This window comes from Trematomus bernacchii, unplaced genomic scaffold (assembly GCF_902827165.1).
Source record: "Trematomus bernacchii unplaced genomic scaffold, fTreBer1.1, whole genome shotgun sequence".
In the NCBI taxonomy this organism is placed as follows: domain Eukaryota; kingdom Metazoa; phylum Chordata; class Actinopteri; order Perciformes; family Nototheniidae; genus Trematomus; species Trematomus bernacchii.
In genome coordinates, this window is record NW_022987828.1 from 2,149,123 (window position 1) to 2,173,532 (window position 24,410).

The 24,410-nt window shown below is 43.0% G+C and overlaps 1 protein-coding gene across 6 annotated transcripts in view; it reads left to right on the forward strand.

Annotated features, from left to right (window-relative positions):
- Positions 1-18,805, forward strand: part of LOC117499697 — a 29,864-nt gene extending 11,059 nt beyond the window's left edge. For 4 of the 6 annotated variants that reach the window (XM_034152269.1, XM_034152272.1, XM_034152273.1 and 1 more), the window contains exons 12-32: positions 2,745-2,890; positions 2,992-3,088; positions 3,645-3,794; positions 4,038-4,187; positions 5,063-5,319; positions 6,362-6,497; positions 6,903-7,097; positions 7,462-7,614; positions 8,507-8,724; positions 9,033-9,216; positions 9,301-9,456; positions 10,120-10,500; positions 13,367-15,280; positions 16,411-16,545; positions 16,650-16,724; positions 16,813-16,899; positions 16,996-17,087; positions 17,603-17,688; positions 17,777-17,834; positions 17,927-18,139; positions 18,661-18,805. In XM_034152269.1, the coding sequence (XP_034008160.1) occupies positions 2,745-2,890; positions 2,992-3,088; positions 3,645-3,794; positions 4,038-4,187; positions 5,063-5,319; positions 6,362-6,497; positions 6,903-7,097; positions 7,462-7,614; positions 8,507-8,724; positions 9,033-9,216; positions 9,301-9,456; positions 10,120-10,500; positions 13,367-15,280; positions 16,411-16,545; positions 16,650-16,724; positions 16,813-16,899; positions 16,996-17,087; positions 17,603-17,688; positions 17,777-17,834; positions 17,927-17,990 (4,734 nt within the window). In that variant the 3' untranslated portion in view covers positions 17,991-18,139; positions 18,661-18,805. The remainder of the gene's footprint in view (positions 1-2,744; positions 2,891-2,991; positions 3,089-3,644; positions 3,795-4,037; positions 4,188-5,062; positions 5,320-6,361; positions 6,498-6,902; positions 7,098-7,461; positions 7,615-8,506; positions 8,725-9,032; positions 9,217-9,300; positions 9,457-10,119; positions 10,501-13,366; positions 15,281-16,410; positions 16,546-16,649; positions 16,725-16,812; positions 16,900-16,995; positions 17,088-17,602; positions 17,689-17,776; positions 17,835-17,926; positions 18,140-18,660) is intronic. The other 2 variants (XM_034152271.1, XM_034152274.1) reach the window with 2 other exon arrangements.
- Positions 18,806-24,410: the final 5,605 nt, after the last annotated feature.

The following is a 24,410-nucleotide window of genomic DNA, read 5'->3' on the forward strand; positions in this document are numbered from 1 at the left end:
CATACTTTCACTTTAACTCCAGCTCCTGGGTGTGTGGAATTGATCACGGTATTTTTAAAGGGTACGAGATGCAGCTGCAGCGATTTGCATATGTGGTGGTAGACAGAACTTTCAGTTTATCTGCAGACGTGCTAACATACACACTTTGTTCCTCGTAGTCTATCCCTCGCTGGTGCAATTTGACTCGATAAAAGGTTACTGTAAACGTTTTGCCGTCTGTTTGAGTATGGATACATGCAGGATAATCCATATTATATATCATGTCTGTGTCAGCAGTAGTATGGCCTCTTGTTGCTGGACGTAAACATGGCTATCGTCTGTTTCTCTGGCTAATTGTTGCCAGATGCCGGGGCTGCGGACCAGATGGGCTTGGTGCTAAGTAATAGTTCTTGGCTGACATCACTTTGTAGCACATTGTAGAAAGACACAGGGGAGATCAGCAGATAAGAATCAACAGTACCAAGATAGGGAGAAGTATGCTGAAAGAACAAATGATTGGATGATGCCTAAAATCACAGAATACTTTTGAATATGACATAGTAAATAATGAAACATCATTTAAGACATATTTCTCTTTCAAAGGGAAGAATGGGATGTTGGGTGCACCGCAGGAGTTGTTTACAGTGGAAGCCTCTGTGAAGGATGAAGGACAGAAGCAAATATCGGGGGAGGACACGTCATTGATGGTTATCGCGCCTGTCAAATGAATCACAGTAGTTTGTTAGTTCTGCAGTTTCAGCGCAGAAATAGGCCCGATAATGTTCCTCTATGCAACTCAGACCGGTCTATAAAATGACTGGCATGTTAGTAAATGATGTTAGAGCCTTTTAATTCTCGCGTCATTTTTAAGGCAACGCTTTCCTCCAGGTCTCTGACTCACTTCTTCTATAAGCCAAGTCTGAAAATAAATTAAAGCTACTCCATTAAACTCTATTATTAATGGCTGTTTCGTGCTTTATAGCTGTCATGTGAATCAGTTTTTTTTTTTTGCATTGACAGTCGCATATTTGGCACGCTGTTTGTTCATAGACCTTACTTATGTCAGCTTTTACTGGCATATGTGAAAGACATTATGTTATAAAGAACAATTAACACAGCATGGTCTGTATTATTCATACAGTTAGACAGGGAAATGTCAGCATAAGAGAATGTTCGACTAGTTTTATAGCTCATTTAATTGTTTCATATTTATGCCAAGCGGTCTTGGTAACCAAAGCAAGTAAAACATTATTAACAAAGAACCTAAAAGTTGTGTTGGCTGATATATGGTTTTAAATGATCCATACAAACAGCATGCCTAAAATGAAATGGGAACAACCAAAACTTTGAACAAGTATTGTACATGGATTCTTGTTTTTGGTTCTGTTGGACCCTGTTGCAGTACAAAGTTTCAGATGTTTGCAGCCAATAGGAAACCCATAGGGCTGTACTGAATAGTTGTACGTTTCAAAGCTTCACATAACGTTGACATTTCTAGTTCTAAAACAACAATTCAATGCTGCACATATTTTTAGTTTTTGCAGATGAAGACACATATTGTGCTCCACTTGTATTATTAGTATTATACTATAAGTATGGTTAGGTTCCAGTGGTGGAGGCGTATGATTTCCCTTATTTTTTTTATATAAACATTTCCAATTCAAAGTCAAAATGCATTAAAAAAAAGAGATATGTCATCATCTACAAAAAGCGAAACATGTTCTTATATTACAAAATATTCGGCTTCAATCTATATATCAATTTTCATTCACAACATTATGTTTTTATTTATTTATAAGATATTTTTTGTGCAAGAGGGGGCCTTTGTTGTATAGATGCAGCATTAAAAGAGCAAGAAAAGGGGATACAATTGCCAAATGCAATACTTCTGCGTGTGATAACGTCCAAAAGTATGACGAAATCATCATTTAAAACCTTAATAGAGGCTTTGAATGTAAAATAATAACGATACGCCGTCCCGCCCTAATATCCCATTTTATGATATGCCAGATATATGTAGCCCTCTTTGGAAACCCTCATGCAAAGTCCTTTGGCCAACCTTTAAAGCACTCTAACCCTAACCCTGTAAAAGAGGTGTAATGGCTGCTGACGTTATATATTTCTACACATCGACAAGTTCTATAGCTGTGGCGTTGACCTTGCTAAAGTCTGCACTGCATAGTTCTAAACACAGTCTGGGTGGAAATCAGTATCTAAGGCCGACAACACACTGCAGCTGTTTAATGAGCGCTGGGGATAGGGGATTTGATAGAAGGGTTATGTTCCTAACTGCAATGGCTCTTTTTAGTCATCAGAGTGTTATAGCACATGTTGGCCACCTTGTTAGACCTAATGTGTTCGTTCACAAAGCAATTATAAAATATTTAAACCTTCACTGCCATCTTTAGTGTTTTTATTTCAGACGTTGGTGCTGTCAAACCAAAAGGAGCTTGTGTCTTTAGTCTGGCCTGGGTTATTTCACAGACAAGAGCCAACCTTTTTAAGAGGGAGTTCGCTTTGTGCCATTTACAGGAGAGGCTTTACTTTAGTCTGGGCAGACGTCCATGTTGTCCCACCTCCAGCCACATTGTAGCATTCACATTAGCAGCGAGCTACAGCAACGGCTCATTGTCTTGTGACTCCTCGCGGTATAAATCCTCCATTTGAGATGTTTATGCATCCAGAGGACATTTTATTCAAAGCCAAACATTACTCACATGTCATGATGCTGATCTCTCGGATTTTCTTTTGACTCTCGTCCATAGAGTCCTGTTGAATGTGGGATGGGTAGGAGGACACCGAGCAGCCTCAGCCAGGATCAGCCATCAGGGAACCACACCTCGTCACCCACGGGAGGCGGCCCTGCCTCCGCAAATGATGTCATCGTCCGACATCAATTAAAGGGGGAAAGGTGACTTTTCGGCCTGGCTTCTCTCTCTCTCTGTGACTTACATAATGGGAGGTCTTTATGTAAGTCATAATTGGAGTCACATGTCTGTGTTTTCTTTGCAGCAGGAAGCCCAGAGCAGAGCCCAGGCTTGCCACCGCCACACGAGGCCACCCACAGCTCCCCTCGCAGCTCCAGAAGTTCACCGTGTCTGCTGACAAGGTGATTGACCTCGGCCATACACATCCTCAATTCCCTTTTTCACCAGAAATCCCCTTTCAAAACCAAATCCTGTGTCCTCTACCTCACATTATTATTTACTTTTTAACACTTAAATGCGCCCTTTTCTTGTAACCGGCCACAGACATTATGACTGTAAATGATACAGCGTTGTCAGGAGTTATACTGTGACTATTTACTGACATGTGTGCTACTGTGTTCTCATTTCCAATAATTTTATTTAAGTGTGTTTACCTTCCTTTGTTTAGGATTTACACTAGTTATAACCGTTATAACAACTTTTCTTCCTTTGGTTCACACAAAAGACAAGACATTTAATGTATTTATAATAAGACTGAGTAAATATATGTCTCACATTCATAATGCCACCTCAGCAGTAAATGATAAAATCATAGAATTGGGTCAGAATAAAAAAACAAACACCTGGTTGCTTTGGCTTCCTGTGGAATCTTAAATGTCATCACCCTTGTTTAGAAATATATCTTGAAGCTGTTCTCCTCTTGAACCCTGTCCCTGTTTGCTCCCCTTTCCATCTCAGACTTTGTCCTGGCTCAAAGACAACGTGTCCATGGCCACGCAGGTGTGCTCAATAGCCAGCTCTGAGGGCCTGGAGGCAGCCAGGAGGTGTCAGCACGCTCTGCAACAAGAAATCCTGACCAACAGGGCCAGGATAGAGGTTGTCAAACGGGTAAGCCAAGTCCTTTTCACAGTTTGTCTTAAAAACATAAGCACTGGATGAAGGCCAATGAGAAATATCCCCCCACATTTTGCAAACTGGGCACCTGGACAGGCATTATTCAAATAATGAGCTGACATTTCATCTCTCACGGCTTTAGTAACCCCAAAGCTGCAGATTAGGTCCGTATTTCACAACCCAAATCCCAGTCCTTAGTCATCACATGCTCTCATCAGTTTAACGCTCAATCCTCAGGAGGGCCGCGGGCTGGTCCGTGCACAGCACCCGGGCAGCGCCAAGATACAGGAGTTCCTGGGCCAGCTGGAGGTCCTGTGGGAGGAGCTGCGGAGGAGGCACCAGAGGAACAACGCGTTTCTGCAGGCCTCAGAGGAGCTGGGCTTCAGGGTGAGGTTCATCAAATATCTCACACAATAGGCACTCCTCTTGAGTAACAACGAGGCTTTTACTTTAAATGTATGGTGATGACGGATGATCCTGGATCCCATTGGAGAAGCTTTCAACTGGCAAAAAGCCTTTACATCCACTCATGGTTAGAAGCTCATTTACTTTCATCTTTAACATCCTAATTGGAAGAGTCTGCAAGCTATAGTCTCCGAATGTATGAAGGGTAATCCAAGGTATGTAAATTGCACTGCCATATAATTAGATTATGGGATGGAAAGAGGCTACAAATCTGCCCAGATTGATGACTTGGTTGGAAAGTTGGAGTTTCTTATTACAAAAGACGGTCTACTTACTCTAGGTAAACCCGTTATTGTCTTCTCTGTACTATACATCACCTCATTACAATGTATTTATTACTACAATAAACAGTATTTCATTTCCCTGTACACTTACATTTTGTTCTTTTTTGTATCCTATTCTATTAACATGTATATACAGTAGACTCCTGCTTTGAATTTCTCACTTAAAGCATTCTCTGCAAAATGTAGCTTATTGTATTTTTTTTTTTAGATGTATACATTTCACTTCATCTGCATTACTTACAGATTGGTCTTGCACAGGCTTGCACTATTATAGTATACTCTGTTTATTCTTGCACTATTTTATTGTTTTTCAATTAGTTTTATTGTTTTATGTCATAGAAATATTATGTTGCATTGTGGGAGCAGCTGGGACTTAAGATTTTCATTGCCATATCTACACTGTAGCTACTATGCATATGACAATAAAGCCTTTGGTTGTTTTTTTTTGCTCTGCACTAAATCTTAGCAGCATAGCATGTTCATCAATAGCTTCTGTGCTTGTGTCCTGTGCAGGTTGTTAAAGTGCTCCAGGCCCTCGGCAGCCTGGAGGCCTGGCTGGAGTCCGTGGAGCTCTCTATGAAGGAGTCTGCTCTCGCCGGTGACCCCGAAACAATGAGCATGGCCGAGAGGGAGAGCTGTCTGCTGGAGAAAGAGGTGGCAGCTCGCAGCCTGGAGCTCAGCGCTCTGAGGCAGGAGGTGGAGCGCCTCCACAGCGCCAGTCACCCCCACACACGGAGTCTGCCGGCACGCATGGAGGAGGTGGAAAGAAAGTGAGTTTGTCAGAGGAGGAGAAGGAGGGGTCGTATCATCAAATAAGAGTCATGTTATGGGTCTGAACAATCACACTCTGGTGGTTTTGCTCGTCACTGTGGTCAGGAAATACAGTAAGAATGTTGTCAGTGTTTCCAAGAGGTCACAGCTTTGGGCTTGCCGAGTCATGGAAGAGTTTGTTCATAAAATCCCCCGTTTTTATTTAAGATAAACAATTTCACCCCATAAACCACACAAATATATTAGATCTCATGTTTTTTCTCGGGGTTGCCAATAAAGAATGCTCTCCATGCGCTCATTTATTGCGAGGCTCAAGTTTATTCATTCGTGATTCATGCAGCACTTAGCGAGTTTACCCCACAGTCCCGAAATGCACTTCAGCCCACAGCTTGTCAGTGTGTGTCAGAGTCACCCGCTGCATGTGTTGCAAGATGACGCCTTTCTCTTTGGTTGGCCCTGGAAAGACAGGTCGTTGCCATGGACTCTTGGTAAAACCCCATGATGTTGGCCTGTTTAAAGGACGTACCTTTGTCCATAAACACACGTTCAGACTCTGTAAAGAACACAGTCGACCAAAGTAAATAAAGAAATGGAAAGGGCTCAGTTTAAGTGTTTCCAGGGTGAGGGTGTTAGATAGGGGGGGGGGGAATGGACACACTGCAGTCTGAGGAACCTTTGATGCAGGTAGAGGCTCTCACCAAGCAGCTGTAAGACACTTGCGATGATGTCATTATTTGATGCTGCGTACAAGCAATTTAAGGCTCATTTATTCTGGGGAAAATACCCTTTGAAATTCCTCCCTTTACCATCTCAAATATAAACTGTGCATGGACAACGTACATTCATGCCCTGAAGTACAGGAAATGTTTACGTGACACATGATGTATGATAACATAAACAGCGCTGTAGCACATGAACTCTGTATTCTGATGGAGGTCTGTTTAATGTGGTTCTTCCAACGGATGCAGACTTGTACTGTATATACGGATGTAGCTTGTCATTAAAAGCTTCCTACTGGTTGTTTCTATGTGTGTGCTTCAGGTACCATCGTGTCCAAAGTGCCCTGACCCAGCAGAACTCCGAGCTGCAGGACACGCGGATGCTGACGGAGTTCTTGGAGCGCGTGGAGCTGGAGGAGAGCCAGGAGCTCAGCGGGAGTCGCTACTGCCTCGGCCAGGTGAGGAACTGGGGCTTCTGTGTTAGTTAGCACTACAGTAGGTCTCTCCAGCAGCACCTATGACACCATGATGACACACATTAACAAGATTAAAAGTATACTAGTGTCATGATTGCAGCTCATAATAGAAATTCTTGAGGATTTTTTCAGATACTGTTATGTAAGGATTTTGTTATGTGATGTTAGTCTGTGAGATGTCATAAAGGTGACATTTTCTTTTGGTGACTTGAAGTATTACAGTTCAGTTGCAATGCTTTCGTACCCTTAAACTATCCACAAACCTCCTGATAATTATTGTGTTGTATGAGCAATGAATATCTCGAAACTTAAAAACAAAAAGTAAGACAATTAAAAATGTCCAACCACCCTTATAATAACAACTCTGTCTCTTTCTGTATCTAACAGCCTCTTCACAGTGAGATCTCCTCAGCTCCTACACTACTGGGACTCCAAAGCAGTGGCGGCAGTGAGCCCCTGATAGAAAGCATGGGAGACCCTGTGGAGGAACTAAGAGAGGCCGTAGAGATGCTCAATGACACCGTTAGGGAGAGGGGCCGATCACAGAGCCACGACCAGGCCATCCAGGAGCTGCTGAGCAAGGTGAGGAGATGGGAGTCACTTTATATTAGGTCTAATATTCACTGCAATGTTTGTGAAATTACAATAATCTGAGTGGGCTGAAGGTTTTTGTTAAACCCCTCAACTTCTGTCACAAACAGCTGCCAACCCATAGAGTCACATCTGGTTTCCTTTTGTCTGTGGCTATGTTCTTTAATAGGCCCTAAATGAACCACAGGTCCCCCTCACATGAGTGTTTCCGCGTAAGCACACACACACACGGCCGGAAGGGATTCCATGACACCCTTTCAAACATTTACTTGCAATGTGGCTCGAACAAATAATACACAGCGAGGCGTAATGACATCCTACGAGTACTCATGATGAGTTTGCGTTCCCCCCCCAGCACGCCAGCCTGGCGGTGCACGTGGAGGAGTGCTTGAGCTGCAGCAAGGAGCTGAGCCTGGACATCCTGGAGAAGGAGACAGACATGGCCGTCCAGTGTGAGCCCGACCGCTGCGGCCTGGAGGCTCTGCAGGAGAGGCAGGACCTCCTGGAGGTGAGAGGAAGATGCTATAAACACTGGAGCTAATATAATCTAGTATCCCATCCAATTGGCTTTGGATTAATGACCTTTGCTTGGTGTGAGCCCCCCTCTCTTTCTCGCACACATTGTTCCACAGTCTGTTTCCTGTTGTGCCAGATTTTTCTCACATCTAAAAAAATAAAAGAGGGCAGCCCATCATGCTTTGTGCTGTGTTTAATTTATCACATAAACTGCACCGTGCAATCGTACACATAGAGCGTGCAAACGTTTATTATTCACACAGGATATTTATTTACGCTTGTGTGAGTCATTGTTCTGTAAATGTTCAAAGTGTGTGTGTGTGTTTGTGAGTAAATCTGGCGGGGTTTGTGTTTCTACACATCTGAGGGGTCACAGGGGTTGGAGATGTGAGGTTGGTACAGTCCTGTGTGAGTCATTTTCGGGCAGTGTTATGTTTATCACACACACACACACACACACACACACACACACACACACACACACACACACACACACACACACAGCTGTCTGGACTTGATACCATTGAGGAGCAGAAATGACCTAATCGTCCAAACTGAAATAACTGTGGCGTCAGCAGACAGGCATCCACCACTCCGTGTTCTTGAGGCCTTCTGTAGCTGAGAAATGTTATGAAGCATAACTCCCAGAGAACCCTCAACGCTATTAATTACCGCCTCGTCAAAAGGAGAGAAAAAAATGGTCAAGATTGCTAGCTTGCTACGGCATGGGAGCCCATATGCGGACCATATGGGTCTCTCGCTGAATGATATGCATACAACTATGGGGATGAGGTCATACACAGAGATACAATTGGTACAGGCTGTTTGAGTGATACCGAGGATGATGGACGATGATAGATTTGTTTTATTGTGATTCTCCGCAGATTGACTATGAAGTCATCAGGGAGGAGGTGAAGGACATGGAGAGCCAGACCTCTCGTTTGGAGGAGCTGTGCCCGGAGAGAGTGCACGTTCTGGAGGCAAAGATCCGGGCCATGCTGCAGGGCTGGACGGAGCTGGGGAGGAGTGTGGCGGAGAACCAGTCCCGTCTGCAGGAGTTTGTGCAGCTCCAGGACTTCTTCAGGAGCTACCTCGCCATGATGTAAGCAGGGCGGGCGCGGGTGATGCTGTGAAGACCTTTTCCCTGCCAGACGTTGTTATGTAATCCTCTTTGTGAGAAACATCTGCCCATTACAATGTCTTCGCAAGGGGAAGGACAGGATGTTCTCGTTGTCAAGCATGTCCCCGGTGAAATGTATAATTTAAGATGTGCTGAGGAGGTCAGCGCACAAGGCGATGAATGTCTGTCCTATCAGGGAGAGTCTGGTCAATCTCATGTTTTGTTAGAACGTATGGCTTTTCTCAAAGTTCTGCTCCTTGTCTTCTCCCTCCCCCCATTCCTCTGTATAGCTCTTGGACTGAAGACACCAGGTCGTGCATTTTCTCAGATACCGCCTTGCATCTTGGGAAAGACGGGCAGAGGCCACTCGCTGCTGAGCTGGACTTGCAGATTGAGCAAAAGTTTGAAGAGTTTGATGAGCTGGCGGACACGGGGAGGAACCTTTTAGACAAAGGACACCACCTCACGCAGATGGTGAGTGTGAATGCTGACTCACTGCGGTCTTTTAATAAACTGTTGTATTTTTCCACCTTTGCAACCCTGAGTAATGTCTTACAGGTAAGAGAGCGCATGGAGGAGCTGAGGAGCATGCTCGGCTGGATCTCAGTGCACTGGAGGGCTCAGAAACAACAGTGGCTTCACAAGATGAGCAGAGATGAGCCTTCACAGGATAACATCTATTCTGAGGCCACTATGTGCTCTACATTGACAGAGGTACATAAGCACAAAGGCATTTATTCTAGGGACAGTCATTGGTCTCTGGAAACAAATTAAGCAAAAGTCCTTAAAAATAAAAAATAAATTGTACCATGTCAAGTTTTACACTAATACTAATAGCAGATTTTCAAATACGATTATTTACAATATAACAATATTTTCCAATACCTATAGAACATATGATTTTTTTTAAATGTTTTGGGTAATGAATGACACTCATCTGTGTGAGTGTGGTGTTGGGGGAGGGAGAAAAAGTGAGAGTGTAAAGAAATGAAAATTACTTGAGACACTAGATTATTAACATAATATCATTATATTTGTATTAATAACATGACGTCAATACTTGTTTTTTAATCATCATAGTTATTTATTACCCATTTCAAACCAAGAACTATTTATTTTTAATAAAAATCCCAGCAAATGTTATTATAGCCTGAAGTAGAACTGAAGATGTTGGCATCCACAAAACATTTTCTTATCATAATGATCAAGAATCATCATAATAAGCCACACAACCTTAACTATAAAGGACTGATATACTGATTGGTTTCAGATAAAGAGTGGGGAATACAATTCCAGTTCCATTTCCTAAAATACTTTTTCTGTACAAGTACTTATTTACCAATGTGAATATTTAATCATTTTTGTTTCCATACATAGAGTTCCGCTCCTGATCTAGAGGTCTATGAGTCCCACATGTCCCCTGTCGTCACCTCCATTGAAGACAGATTACGGGCTGCAGGAGACGGCCCACCCTCCTCGCTGCCGCAGAGACAAGCTGAGCAGCAAGAGGAGAAGCAGTTCGAGGACGGGTATGAGGTCATGAACAGTATCGGACCACGGGGCGGCGAGGCCCCCTCCTCAGAGTCTCCTAAATCCTCCATCGTGATCCTCAAGGAGCCCGGGAGCCCCGCTTTAGGGGGCACGGTCAACCTCATCCTGAGCTTCGGGGGGCAGGGGGACAGCCAGGTTCAGGTGCTGGAAAACACGCCTGCTAGGACGGAGGAGGTAGTGGAGGAGACGAGTGAGCCTGTCCACAGGGTGAGAAACACACACAGTCACCAAAGTGCACTATGGGAAGACCCTGTTATTGGCTACATACATCTTTCCCCCTGCATGGGATCTCCCTCCTTGGCTTTCTGCTGCTGTTCATTCCTTTCTCCCCCTTTTGGCCTTCACATCTTCCTTTTCCCCCCTCAGTCTACTGCCTGTAAAACCTTTTGGAGGCGCTGCCAGGGGCTTTTGGAAAATACTTTTGGTAGTTTAAAGCGAAAGAAAACCATTTATCGGCAGAGTGCAAACGAGGTAAATAGCGCGGTGTGATTTGGCGCTGCATGCTGCGTCTCAAAGTGTGCCGGGACTGCATGCTGTGTTGTTTTCTTGGGGCAGCATGCTCAACTAACCCCTGTTACGAGATACAGCTGGTCTTCCCCGTGCTGTCGGCCTCTGTAAGCCAGGTAAGCGTTAAAAGAAACAAGACAGGCCAAAGTGCTGTCACAGTGTCTCTCATACCATCTCTGAAGAGACTGCGGCTGGGAAACAGACACTTATTGTGAGGAAAGATAACAAACCATTTAACTGTCATAACTCGGAATTTCCCTAATTAACTGCAGTCATAAATGCAAATTAAAAACCAAATAAATTATATTTGTAATGAACACATTCTGTCGTTATGGGACGGAAAAAGAAAAGTGCTGATTTTACAATCCATTCGTGTAAATATAGACTTAATGAATGAAGTGTGGTAATATATGTGATCTCCAAAAAATATGTTTTGTTTTTAGAAAATAAAATTTGTTGCCTTTACGTAACTGTCATTTTGTTACAAGTTACTATTATGCATTGAATTAATTTACACATAATGTATAGTATAATGACAACCCTAAAGTATATTTAAGTTTTAAAAACATTTTATTTACATTTTTACAATTTTGTAATGACTTCAGGAAACAAAAAAAAGTCACTGCATCAAAAAATGCGTTGAAAAGATTTTTATTTAAAGTGGACCTATCATGCTATATTTGAATAATATAGTGTAGAACCATACCTAGATAAGGCATATTTATACTTTTTTTTTTTCAAAATACCAAACAGATCATGCATTTTAGCCATGCCTCATTTTGCTCAATTTGACATTTTTTAGCTCTGTTTTTGCAAGGGCAGATTCTGTGAGAACAGCACCATCTACAGGCCTGGCATATGTACTACAGCGTCTCCAGCGCTTTCAAACGGCAATGGCCGTGGCTGTCTCCTCCTGATTGGTGGAGTTGGCCCAATAGCCGTAGCGCCACTGTCCTGACGTCAGGACAGTGTTCAAATCTGGATCAGTTTTGATCAGATCCGTTGCAGCCCCTTTTTTAGAGATTTGGGTATGGAGGAAAATAGAGAGGGTTGTGTTTTCTGACACTTGGTGAGTTCCCTGGAACACCGGGGACACATATTCATGTATAAAAGACGTACAAAAGTGCATTTTGCATGATAGGTCCCCTTTAATGAAAAAATGTGATGATCAACTTGGACAGAGAAATTGTATTCATAATTACAGCTATCAAAAAGTCAACAGACACACACCTCACACAGGTGAACAGGTGATTAAATTCACTATGAGTGCTGCCCATATCCATATCCTTGCAATCACACAATAATATGTTGTAAAATAACAAAGAATGACCACTACCAAAAAAACATAAACTACAATAACGTAATTGTTATTAAAACAAAATTCACAACTCTGTAAGTTTCATGAATCCTACAATTCATTTTCTTCAAATGAAAGTGCCATCAAAAACTAAACTCTATGCTATTTTATTTAAAAATAGACTTAAACATATTTGCAGTATTAATACTTAAAGGACTCATGTAACCCATCCTACATGCCAGCTTGAAAAACAACCTATTATCTCAGTAATCTTGAAGCACTGAGAACAAATGTGTATATTTTGGAGCGTGAATATGAATCCATCTTTCCGTAATCTGTCACTTGCCCTTTCAGTTTTTCCTGTGTAAACTCTGATAAAAAGCTAAATCCCCGACTGAATATCCCACAATGAATCAGGATGTTTACACTCCAACTTTCCTTAAAAAATGTTCTTTGGAGCTCAACTTGTTCAACACGCCAGGATTAAAAGCTGTAGAGCGCTGATGGCAAACACAGAATGAGAGTGATGAGTAGGAGAAGCCCACACGGTCTTATCCCCCCCGCTGTGAATGTTGACAGAAAGCTTTCTCTTCTCCTTCTGTCATTTCCCCGCACGCCTGACGCAGACCTGCTCTTGTTTGGTTCTCCTGCGGCTGTGCCTCGCTCATTTAAAATAAGTGACCTCACCTACACTTCCTCCAAAATGGCTCCCAGCAGGAGTGCGTCCCGAACGCCAATACAGGCGCAGTCATTAGACCAAGAACCGGTGCTGAACTTTTCAAGGAAGGCCCCCAGACTGCACACAGTGATTTATAGTCTGGGGCTTCCACAGAAACAAGAGATTAGTCACAGAGTTGAAAGGTCAAGCCATTACAGCTGCATATGACGGCATGTGCTGCCACATATGTATTTGGTTAAGTCCCGCGAGTGTGCGATTGCAATCATGTTCTTTTGTCCTTTCATCTAATTTTTATGTATTTTTCGTGTGTTTTTTTTAAATCATTTGCATTGCTGTGTGAGTCTTGTACATTCCTGAACCCATTGTTTTTTTTAATATGTGGGATGTAGAGGGAAAGGAGCTGATGTTTGTTTCTGAAAAATGGCTAATTGTCTTGGTCAGGTTTGCTCTCATGTCATGATTCATCTGTAACACATAAAACAGCTCTTGTTCTCGCAGAGGGCTCCAGCCTGCAGCTCGCATGATTCCTACGGGGGTTCACTTTTTAGATAAAGAATTTACAATTGCCTAACATCCTTCTCTCTTTCTAGGTAAGTACCTACTTGCATGTGACGGATAACAACTTGGCCGTGGCGCCTGTGTATGAGAGCATCACCCTGCCCCGCCAAAAGAGGCGCTCTGCAGCCTCAGCCTCCCCTACTTTCTCGGCATCCTCCTCCTCTTCCTCCGCGACTGCATCTCAGTCGGCAAATGTATCCTTCCACCCTTCAGCAGGGAGCACCTCCATCTTCAGCAGCCTGAAGAGGATGGGCAAGAAGAGGAAGAGGAAGAGAGACACTCGCAGGCACACGATCCAGAAAATCATGGGAGTGGAGGAGCAGACAGAAGGCATGCCTTATTACGACTGCGAGACAATAACGTACGACACGCATACATGGCCACTGAAGGAAGCCAGGAGGAAGAAGGGTTCACCAAAGAGTGGGGATGGAGTAGAAGCGATGGCCTACATGAAGAATCCCCTGGTGAAAGACATTGATTCGGAATGTTCAGGAGAGTACAGCATTATTCCATATGCCATGTCAGAGAGCCCGACCACAGATCAGGCCAGAAGCCACTGCCGGTTCCTCTCTTTGGGCTCCGTGCTGAGCTTCGAGCTGCCTAAAGACATGACCCTCATCCCCAGCATTCAGGACATCATTACTATCGCCCCACCAGAGACCAAAACACCAGCAGGGACTGATCCGGACCCCCACTCGCAGAGACAAACGGCTCTGAGCTCCTTCAAACAGACTCGACCCACTCCGTCCGTCACACGCAGTTCAGCGGATTTTAGTCTTCCTGAAACACGGACAGTGAAAGATCTGATTGATATGGGGAACAGTTTCCAATCACCTCCTTCTTCTACAGATGAAGATCAGACTGTACCATACGAAGAAATGTCTAAACAGCTCACCTTGCTTGAGGATGCAGAGCAGGAGTGGGACAAAAAGTCGTCCTGTACGGCTGAAAGACATGGGACCAGCAAGCCACCTTGCCAGCCCCCGATTTATGTGAATCAAACCCAAAACACAGCTGCACTCAAACTCAAATGCCCGAGCGTCCACACGCTGATCCGAGACCTGAACGGACACCACTACCATAAATGTGCAAAACCCCAGAATGTGCTTGAAGAGAGTCCAGGACCACAGTGTCAGAGCCAAGCTTCTCATATGGTCGTGAATCTGAAGTCGACAGTGAGCGTGAGCGTTCGCCAGGACTCTGTAGACTCGGGGATCTCCACCTCCAGCAGCGTCAAGCTCTGCACTGAGGCTCCGTGTCCAGATAACCTGCAGCCAAAGGGCGTCGTGGGGAGGCTCATGTCCCTTCAGGTGGGAGGGATGGACTGCGCTAAAACAAGAGAGAACACATCTTCGGGTCCATCGACAGAGCCATCGACAGAGCCATCGACAGAGCAGGAAACAGAGCCGGTCCTTCTCGACCACCAGCAGTTTGAGGAGGAAGAAGAAGAGCTGGAGGATATCTGGAACCAGACAACCAACTACAGACAGAGCATCTGCTCAGACATCATGTACCAGCCCAAGCAGGAAGAGCCTGAACCCTCTGACCAATCTAAAGAGCCCCTCTCCCGCTCACCGTCATCCAAAACCCCGGCTGTGCTCTACAGAAACCTGGTCACAGCCTCAGCCCCCAACCTCCTGGTGGCAGAGTTCAAACTGCCCCCCTACCTTCAGAGCTTGCTGGGATACGACAAGGAGCAGAGTCCCAGAGGTCACCTCCCCCCGCTGGCCACCGGAGACAGGAAGTCCTGGGCGGCCTTCCCCAACAGGGAGCCAGCCGGGAAGAGCTCGGTGACGGTGAACGAGACGGCGTCGGACCCAGTGAAGCTGCCGGACGTGGGGGACAATCAGAGATATATTTATCAGTACAGAGAGGATGAGGAGGAGGAGGGGGAGGAGGAGGCAAAGGTGGGGGAGGAGGTGGATGAGCTCGCAGGTTGTTCAAAGGTGAGGTTTGAGATGTTGTGAGAACTTTGAGACCTTATCACTTCACCCAAATTACAAAAAAACGTATTCCTGCTGGCCTGTAAGCATAGGGTTAGAAGGTTGTTGGTAAAGCTCACAGCATGTAAGATTACAATGACAACAAATTCAATTTTTTTAAAGGATTTAACACTGTGTTTTGTGCAACAAGACGTTCATTTGTATTGGTTGTAAGAACCAGAGAGTTCTTTTCTCCACCGTTCGGCCTCTCCTTACACAGTATCTAAATCCTGAGCAAATAAATCCCAAACTATCGGCAAGTCTCGATAGTACGACTGTCTATGAGCGATTGTAGTAAATGAAAACGAAGCCTTGGGAGGAGGGTAATATGCTAAGAAAAAACACGAATATTCTCTGAGGTTAAAGTGGTACATTTACGAGGAAAAAGCTCAGAAATGTAGGAGCAAAAGAAAGGGTTTTTCGGTAAAGAAACCACATCACATCACAGAAGCTATTACCTCATCTAAATCAGTATGTTGTCTTCTGAATCGGACCAGTTTGGATTCTTATGATAATATGTTGAATCTGGGCAAACATTTTGTTATTGCTAAATCTGAGTGCAAAGTGATTAGGTCATCCACTGCAGGCAGGATACGCAGAAAGTGGTGGCGTCTGTGGTAGAAAGTAATGCCATGTGGTTCAAATAAAAAGCCATCTATTCTCCAGATATTTGTTTCAAATGTACGTAATTATAGTGAATAATTTGAATATCAAAGATGTTTTATTTGTATAGGAATACTACCACCTCCCTTAGGCTCCATATTTGATATACTACTAATACACTGTCGTTATATACCATCAAAGAAGAAGATCAAGCAAGAAACCTTTTTCGATGTGTTTTTTATGTAATGTGGATGAACTGAAACTTTTAACCCACCATGTCTCAATTATAAGAAAACCCATTATCACAATATTTATAAATTCAAATGTTAATAAGATATACGTATATGTGTTAATTTTCACATATATATATAGTGAATAGAATCTAAAGACATGTTGGAATTAGTAACATGTATCACTGTTCTGGCCTTGATATTTAAAAGAATGCGCAACTCGTCATGATTGATTATTGTGAAACTTCTCTCTCTGAACAGGACCAGTCGATGAGCCTCCTCTCAGTCCATATGGGTTTGGAGGGGGTCTGCCAGCAGAGGAAAGCCCCTCACAGCCTGGGCGACATGGAGCAGCAGGAAGACTTAATGACCACAAGAGGGCGCTGTGTTACTCTGGTGAGAGGGACTCAAATCTGTTAAGCTCTTATTAGAAGTATAGCTGTTTGTATTCATCACATTGAGGAGTTTTGCCTAAATGTTGTTCATTCAACTCCTCTCAGAGTGCAAGGCCTGAGCTGCAGACTATGGAGGGAACACTGGAGAGGAAACACAAGCTTCAGCTGGGAGGAAAGAAAGTAAGAAAGGCTCCGCTTTATGTTTTCAGCGGTCAGCAGATGTAAAGCCCGCAGTCAGCAGGAGTCAGCTCTTATCTTATTTTCTCAGGCTGCCTCCAGAGGATGGAACTCTTACCACGCCGTCCTTTACAGACACACCTTGTGCTTCTACCAGGATAGGAAGGATACACTGAGGGTAAGCAGAAGAAATGACAAAAAGCCCAGAGGAACAGAAAATGATGAATAATTGAGGTGGATGAGTCGATGGTGATCACTCTGTGTTATTCTGCAGAGTTCTGTCTGTGGCCTGCCGCTCAACCTCCTCGGAGCGGAGTGCTCCCCGGCTCCAGAGTACACCAAGAAACCCAACTGCTTCAGACTGCGGTAAAACATGAATAACCCCTGCATATATTTACAGAAACATTTATTTGACTAAGAAATAAACCAAAAAGTTAGAATAAGCTCCCATACACCTGCAAACACAACTTTTCAGTACTAGACCTTGTAAAAAATGTAAATTAGGCTAGGCGTCTCATGAAATAAGTGCAAAGTGTTTTGCAGAAAGCCCTTCCTCTGCTGTACTAGATAATGAACTGAAAATAAAATGAAACATAAATAAAAGAACAACTGACACATATACAATGTAGATACACGCAACAACACACAGTCATTAAAAAAAAACTGAACCTTGAAGACCAGGAAAGTCCAGGAAAGTCCAAAAAAGGTTTCCACACTTTTTTTGTTAAATGTTTCCCCTTCCTCTAGATTTTTCACACAATATGTCATCATCATCATCATTCACCCCTACATGAACATAAATAACATTACTGGTAAATATACATAGCATCCTTCAGAACATTAAATAAAAGTGTGTAAACGTTGTATTTTGTGGCCTTCAGGCTCCGTGATGGCTCTGAATATCTGCTCAATTCCTCCTCACGCTTTCTGATGAAGAAATGGATGATGAAAATACATGCAAACACGGGTAAGCATTTCATCTCAAAGCAAATGTTCGCTAATTCTGACCTGATGAGAGAATAATCTGCTTAATTCATTTAATTTTCCAAAACAAGGTCGCAGTGAGACTTCATTATCAAGTTTCCTGGCTGATCAAGGCCTCCCTAACTCCTCGTAAGATCAACGATTTAAAAACCTCCAACTCTTGATTTCCAGGGATGCTTCTGATCTTTACAATCATGTTTTGTTTCCCTCCCACCGCCCAGAAAGCCCTTCCTCTGCTCCCATTGTCCCGGCGCCTCCACATGCCGCTGCCCCCCCCCGCCATGAGGTCACCTCCACGTTCCCCAGGCGCAAAACCCACGGCGCCGCCCAGACCAAAGAGATAGTGGTCCTCACCCGAGAGTTCAGTCACATGACGCAGGGTCATCTGAAGAGTGTGGATGAGCAGACCCCCAGCTCACATGGAGGCTGCTGTGGTAAGCCCCGCCCTCCATTGTTAGGCTGTGAATGATCCCACTGGTGGTTAAAGGATGCCACTAGTTATTGATCAAACAGGACTTTTATTAATTTTTCCTGTAACGATTTTATTAAAGCAAGTTGTGTTTGCTTGCTGCTTAACTCTTGGTGATACATTTTATTTAGCTTAGTAGTGTCTGCTATCAAGCTCTCTAAACATCAAATCAAATAGGGAATAGTTGTTGCAGTATGTTCCACTAGGGGGAGCTAAGGTATTGTCTTAGCTTATTAAACAACTGTATCAAAGAGAAGCTCACATCTGTTATGACAGTAGTGACACATCTGTATTTTTTTTTATTTGAAAGGTCCAAATTGTATTGGGCATCAGAAAGTGATAGTTTGAGGAAGGACAAAACAAAAGCTAGGAAACTGATTTCCACTCTCTCAGATTAACGACCAGACCAATCATGCTGGCCAGTTTGAATGAGAAAGTAAAAGAGTTGTTGGAGTGACTCAATCCTAATGTTCTGTCCCTCTCCAGATGATGATGAAGAAGACACTTTAAAGCAGTCACTGACTCACATGCTGTCTGGAGCATCCAGAGACAACACCTCTTCCTCCCCTCTCTCCCGCGTGTCCGGGGGTGAGGACTGGCTCGGCAACAAGCGGCGCTCCCACTCCTTCACATCAGGTTAGTCATTAAAGATCTACGGCTGAGAATCATAAACAGCTGTTGTTTTTTTAGTTTCCTAACTTTCGCTTCACTGTTTTTCTTTTCAGCCACGTTTCAGAAGATCAAGCCCATGTTGCCCCCCCCTGCAGGCAGAGCCCCGGAGAGAGGCTCCAACTACTGCGTGACTCTTGTAGTTGGAGACAAGTCGTCAGACGCTGAGCCCCCGCTGATGGCTGCAGCCGGGTGGCAGCAGGACCACCGTCAGCAGGACCCCCTTCAGGACTCTTCTCTGAGGAGCTTCTCCAGCCTGCCGCGGCCTCGCAACAAGTCCGTCTTTAAAAAGTTCTTCTGTAAAAAGGACCTCTGAGTTTCTACTTATAAAAGGTTTTACAAATTGTTTCTAATGTGCAGTGCACATCTTTGTTGAAAAGCAAAACAAACGCCACTACTGACTATATTTATGATGGGAAGAGCTCCCATGGTTTTATGTTTGATGTGTTTTGTCTTAAGTCATTTAAGTCTTTTTTACGAGTGTTTTTATATTGTTTCTTCACGTAAACAGAACAATACTGTGTGAGTGTGCACTGCGTAGTTGAAGATCGGATTTATTGAAACATGTTTTCTCAACAGTCTTATTTCACATTTCCTTTTCTATTCTTCTGGATTGTTGTGTATTAAGTAAAGCTTTCTTCTCGGTGGAGAGTCAGTTTAGAAACTACATAAAAGAATAATCACAGTGAGTAGTAGTATTAACAATATCCTGAACTCATGACACTAACATGTACAGCGTGTGGTGCACCAAAACATTGTTTTCTTTTCTTGTTAATCAGCAGTTTGATACTGCCTGAGCTTGTTTGATTTGAACACTTTTTAAATACAAATTGTAGCAAAGACTATTCATAATAAAACATTGAAAACCATTGCTTTGCTTCGTCTGTGATAATACATGAGTGATATTTATTTTTCATACAGTTTTGCTGAAAATGTGTTGTTATTCAAGCTTTGTTGTCATCTCTGGAGGCTTTGAGGAGAAAGGGGATTAGATGAAGAGAGAGATTAAAGGCCAGGCCATGCTAAGAACATCTTCACATCATTAGCCGCCTTTTTGCATATTAAAAACCCGCCACCGTTCAAAGACGAGATCCACACAAATCCATAATCAACGATATTTATGTTGAGAACCCAAACATTCTCTGCAGACATGGCTGCATAATGAGTTATATCCATAAAGAATTTGCAAAACACTACACTGTTTAGCATTACAACATATTCAGCGATTCCCTTCATGATTATGTGAAGGACAAATTAGATTAGAGATTACAGCCGAGAGGGAATTGGGGAACTCACTCGGTGCTAATTTTTAAACATTTTTAGAAAAGGTTATCTGCAGAAAAAGTAAGAAACATGCCACCTACAGGTGCTAACATTAAACAGGTTTAAATGTAAGCTGTTTACATGCACCATGTCTTATGAGAATTGAAGGCAAAGCACTGAGAGTAGTGGAAATGTCGTGTTAAAATGTAGGTACTATTCGAATTTGAAATGTCTTTCGAAATGTAAGGGCCGCAATCAGTTGAGCGGTAATCGATGAAAGAATTTGCTGTTTTAATTCTAAGTTAATTCTGTGTAGGCAGTTGAATTGTCCTTTTCTATGTTAGAACTGAAAGTAGTTCCACTGTGTGTGATGTCGAAGATAACAACATTTAAATACTGCATGTGAAAATACAATGTTACCGGTAAAATTCATAAAAAAAGGGTTATCAAATAAAAGCGCAAAAGTTTTAGCATCAACATACACTTAAAGTAACCAAAGCAAACAAAGCGATAATGCAGAATGGCCCTTTTTCTTAATAAGATAAGATGGACCTTTATTTTTCAGGAGTTTAAAGCAGCAACAGAGTGAGAGTGAAAAACAGGACAGTACAGATTCACACGAGGATAATACAAATACAAATAACATTATAAGTAACTGTTCAAACGAGATATCACAACGAGGTAAAACGTTGATCATTTGAATGAACATATATACATATTTGAGTTTGGAGTATTGAATTGATTTACATATGTGTGCAGATGCGAGTGCAGGTCAAAGTCAGACTCATTTGTGCAGATTTTATGTATGAACAGCACGGGTTACTGTTAAATGGTTACATGGTTAGCACTTGGTATAAATATAATCATATACTTTGTATCACTGAATTATAGGTGTTGTGAAATATAGTGAAGTGATGCATGTGTTCACCTATATCAGCCGTTTTTTTTTATCTTAACCTATAATAATAATAATAATAATAATAATAATAATAATAATAATAATAATAATAATAAGCATAATTGATTAGTTAAGTTATATATTGTCAGTTGAATCTGCAAAATAGCATACATTAAAAGTAATAGTAGCATAATTCAGATAAAGTACAAGCACCTCAAAGGTTTCATTTACCTCACAACACTGCTGATCTGTCACATGACATCATGAAGAAAGTGCACCTTTTCCCCATCAACCACCATTCTAACTCAGAAGCACATGTTAGCAAAGCGGCACTATCACAAATGTAAAAAGAAAAAAAGAGTTCTGGCACAACCACTGCAACACCACTCAGTTCATATCACACTGCCAAAAGTCACAGTATGGTCTTGGCACGCGTGTATGCATACACACATGCACACCACTGCTACAGTAGCATATGGAATGGAAACAACTCCAAAAGGCTCTGGGTTTGTGGTGAAAATTTGTCAAAAGCATCCAGCAGAGGCATTAATCATGGCAGGTCAGCAATCTGTGAATCATTATTCAGACTGTATAGAGCACGCTGTATGACTCAGCCTCTGACTGTAAAATATACCCATAGTTTGTTCACTTTGTATAGAAAATCCCATGTCCATGTTCCACTGCATTGATATGTCTCTTATTACTGTGGACAAGCTAATAATCCAGGATATGATTGGTCAATCCACATAGTTGCTGCATGTACACGTGGCACCTATTTTCTTCATTGTTTGGAGCACAAACATTCGGGTTTTTCCCGTCCACAATAAAGACATTTTTGTGAGTTTTTTTCCCTCTCCGTCAAGTTTGGAATGACAGCCACATCCTTTGCGGCCCTGAGGGACGCCGCAGTGGCCGAGCGATGGATCACCATGCCCCGATCTTTGTGTCCTCTCTGTGGCCTCTGACCTCCAGATCATCGGCCCCCTGCTTCTCTTACAGCTGTTGGGTATTGGGAGGGGGGGGGTCATCCCTCCCCTGTAGAGACAGTGATGTTTGTGTGTCACCACACCGGAGGCTTCCTCTCGAAATGTGGGATTTAAATGTGGCTGGGCGATGGAAAGGCCACCACAAAACACACACACTTCTACACGCTTCGGTTGAATCCTTTCCCAATGTCTAACCACTCATAACGGCCGACATGACATCTCCTACCGAAGGTGAGGCCAAGTTTTGTTATGTAGGAGTATGAAGGAGTGACTCACCGGGGGTTACCACAGTCATTCAAAGAGATCCGGAGATCACAAGGAACCATGAAGGCAGTGTAAGAGGAGAGGGGTGTCCTCAGGCATGACCCCTCCCCTGCTGTTGGTGGAATATAGTCCTCCGGAAGGATGCATGACTCTTCACACATCACACCTTACAGGGTTAGTAGTATCATAGTAGATTCTTACTGTCTAGTTTTTGTGAAATCTTTAATACTTAAAAAGCAAAGGAAGAAATGTGTTGAAATCACACAAAAAATGTACTCTTTTATTTTCATTCCTGTTCTATTCTTAGCTTTTGATCCCGGGTTAAAAGGGTAGCCTTGCAGAGAGGTGTGCTAGTGGCCCAGATACACACTGTGAAACAGGACACTGTCTGCCTCCGGTCCCGGGGAGCCCGTGGAAGTGATGTAATGGGACTAGTGGTTTAGGAATCATCGGCGGTGAGCAGGAGGGTTGGATAGTGGTTAGGAACTCAGATCAGATGGCTTCATTTCCACAGCCTTCACATCCCACTCGGCATTAACTGCCCACCTGTCATGACCAGCAGACCTTAGATTTGCCCATTAGCACAATGAGGTGAGTTATTATGCCTCAATTACAGCTCTCTGGGAACATACTGTGGGTCGTACAAAGCATGCGTCACACACTGATAAGTCACAGACCCGGTACATGCTGAGAAATGACATTGTTTTAAGCTTTGCTATGTGCAAGCTTTGGCACTGAGAAATGTGACCTCACCGATGCTAAGAAGCATTAGCTCCTGGTCTTTGAAATAAATCACACGGTCATCTTGGGAAATAAACTGTGAGTTTGAAGTCCGGCTTTGGGAAAGCCCGAGCAGGCTTCAGTGAGTCTCCCACGTGTTCTTTGGATAATATGTCAAGATTTCCAGCTGTGTTTGGCATTTTGGCCGAGGGCTTCTAGGACAATATTTCATAATACTTTGCCCCTCCACGTTGTCATTGTGCCTCCTGGGCCGGTCCACGAAGTGCAATAACTAGAGATCAATGTCCTCATCAAAACACCAGCTCCTCACCCATCCTCCCTCCGCCCCCCCCTCCCACCAGAGGCTCCCTTTTGTCCTGGATTGTTGGTAAGCTGCATCCATGTCTGTGTCCTCCCTGTGTGGAGGGATAAAGGCTATCATCTGTCCCGCAGATTCGGTGTGAATGCATTCTCTGCGATATGGATATTAATTCACTTCTTATTCATTCAAGCTATTCTCGAAGGCTTACACCACATCAATACAGTCAGTTCCCTGACGGAGGATCCAATTGTTACAGTGGCACAATGGTTATACATGTTCAAAAAGCATGGCGTTTACAATGTAAAACAGCAAGACGACCGTATGTCTTGAACATTTTACAATAAAGTATAGAAATGAAATACAGACTTTTTTTATGGAAAGGGTTTCTCTTATGTTAAACCTAAATGATTTACTGTTTTAGAATATGATATAGATTACACGTTACATCTCTACTTAATTTAAAATATATTGCAGTCCTTGTTTTCAAAAATAATTATGGGGCAACTATGAGAGCAGTATGAACATGATTACTGAGTTTATATTTTTGATAGTTATATCGACTGATTGCAATATCATAAACACACAAAGGACAATCTGAGACTTAAATTGAACTTACGTGAATACAATTTTATACAAGTAATTTGAGTATTTCTCAATTCTAAGTGACTCCGAAATCCCAAAGTCCCCTCCAGAGGGAGCTTCTCTCTCACACACTCCCCCCACCCGCCTCCATTGGACTCCATTGTTTACTTCCGTATCATGACATCACTATGTAACACTCACGCTTCTATTGGCTAGAGCTCTTGGACATCTCTAAGCTGTTGAACAATCACATCAGAGCCGGCCAGCTAACCAATCAGAGCAGACTGGGCTCTGGTTTCAGACAGAGGGTGAAAAGAGGTGCTGCAGCACATGGCAGTATGAGAAAAATAAAAGCTTTTTTGAACATTAAAGCATTTAAACGTCACAGTAGAGATACAAAATACAAGTATGAAACCTGAAAACGAGCATAATAGAGTCCCGTTAAGGCATAGAATAATTGACCAAAAAAACTAGTATCACACAATTTGATACAGCATTGTGTTTATTTAATTGATCGAAAAACAAGCTTTCC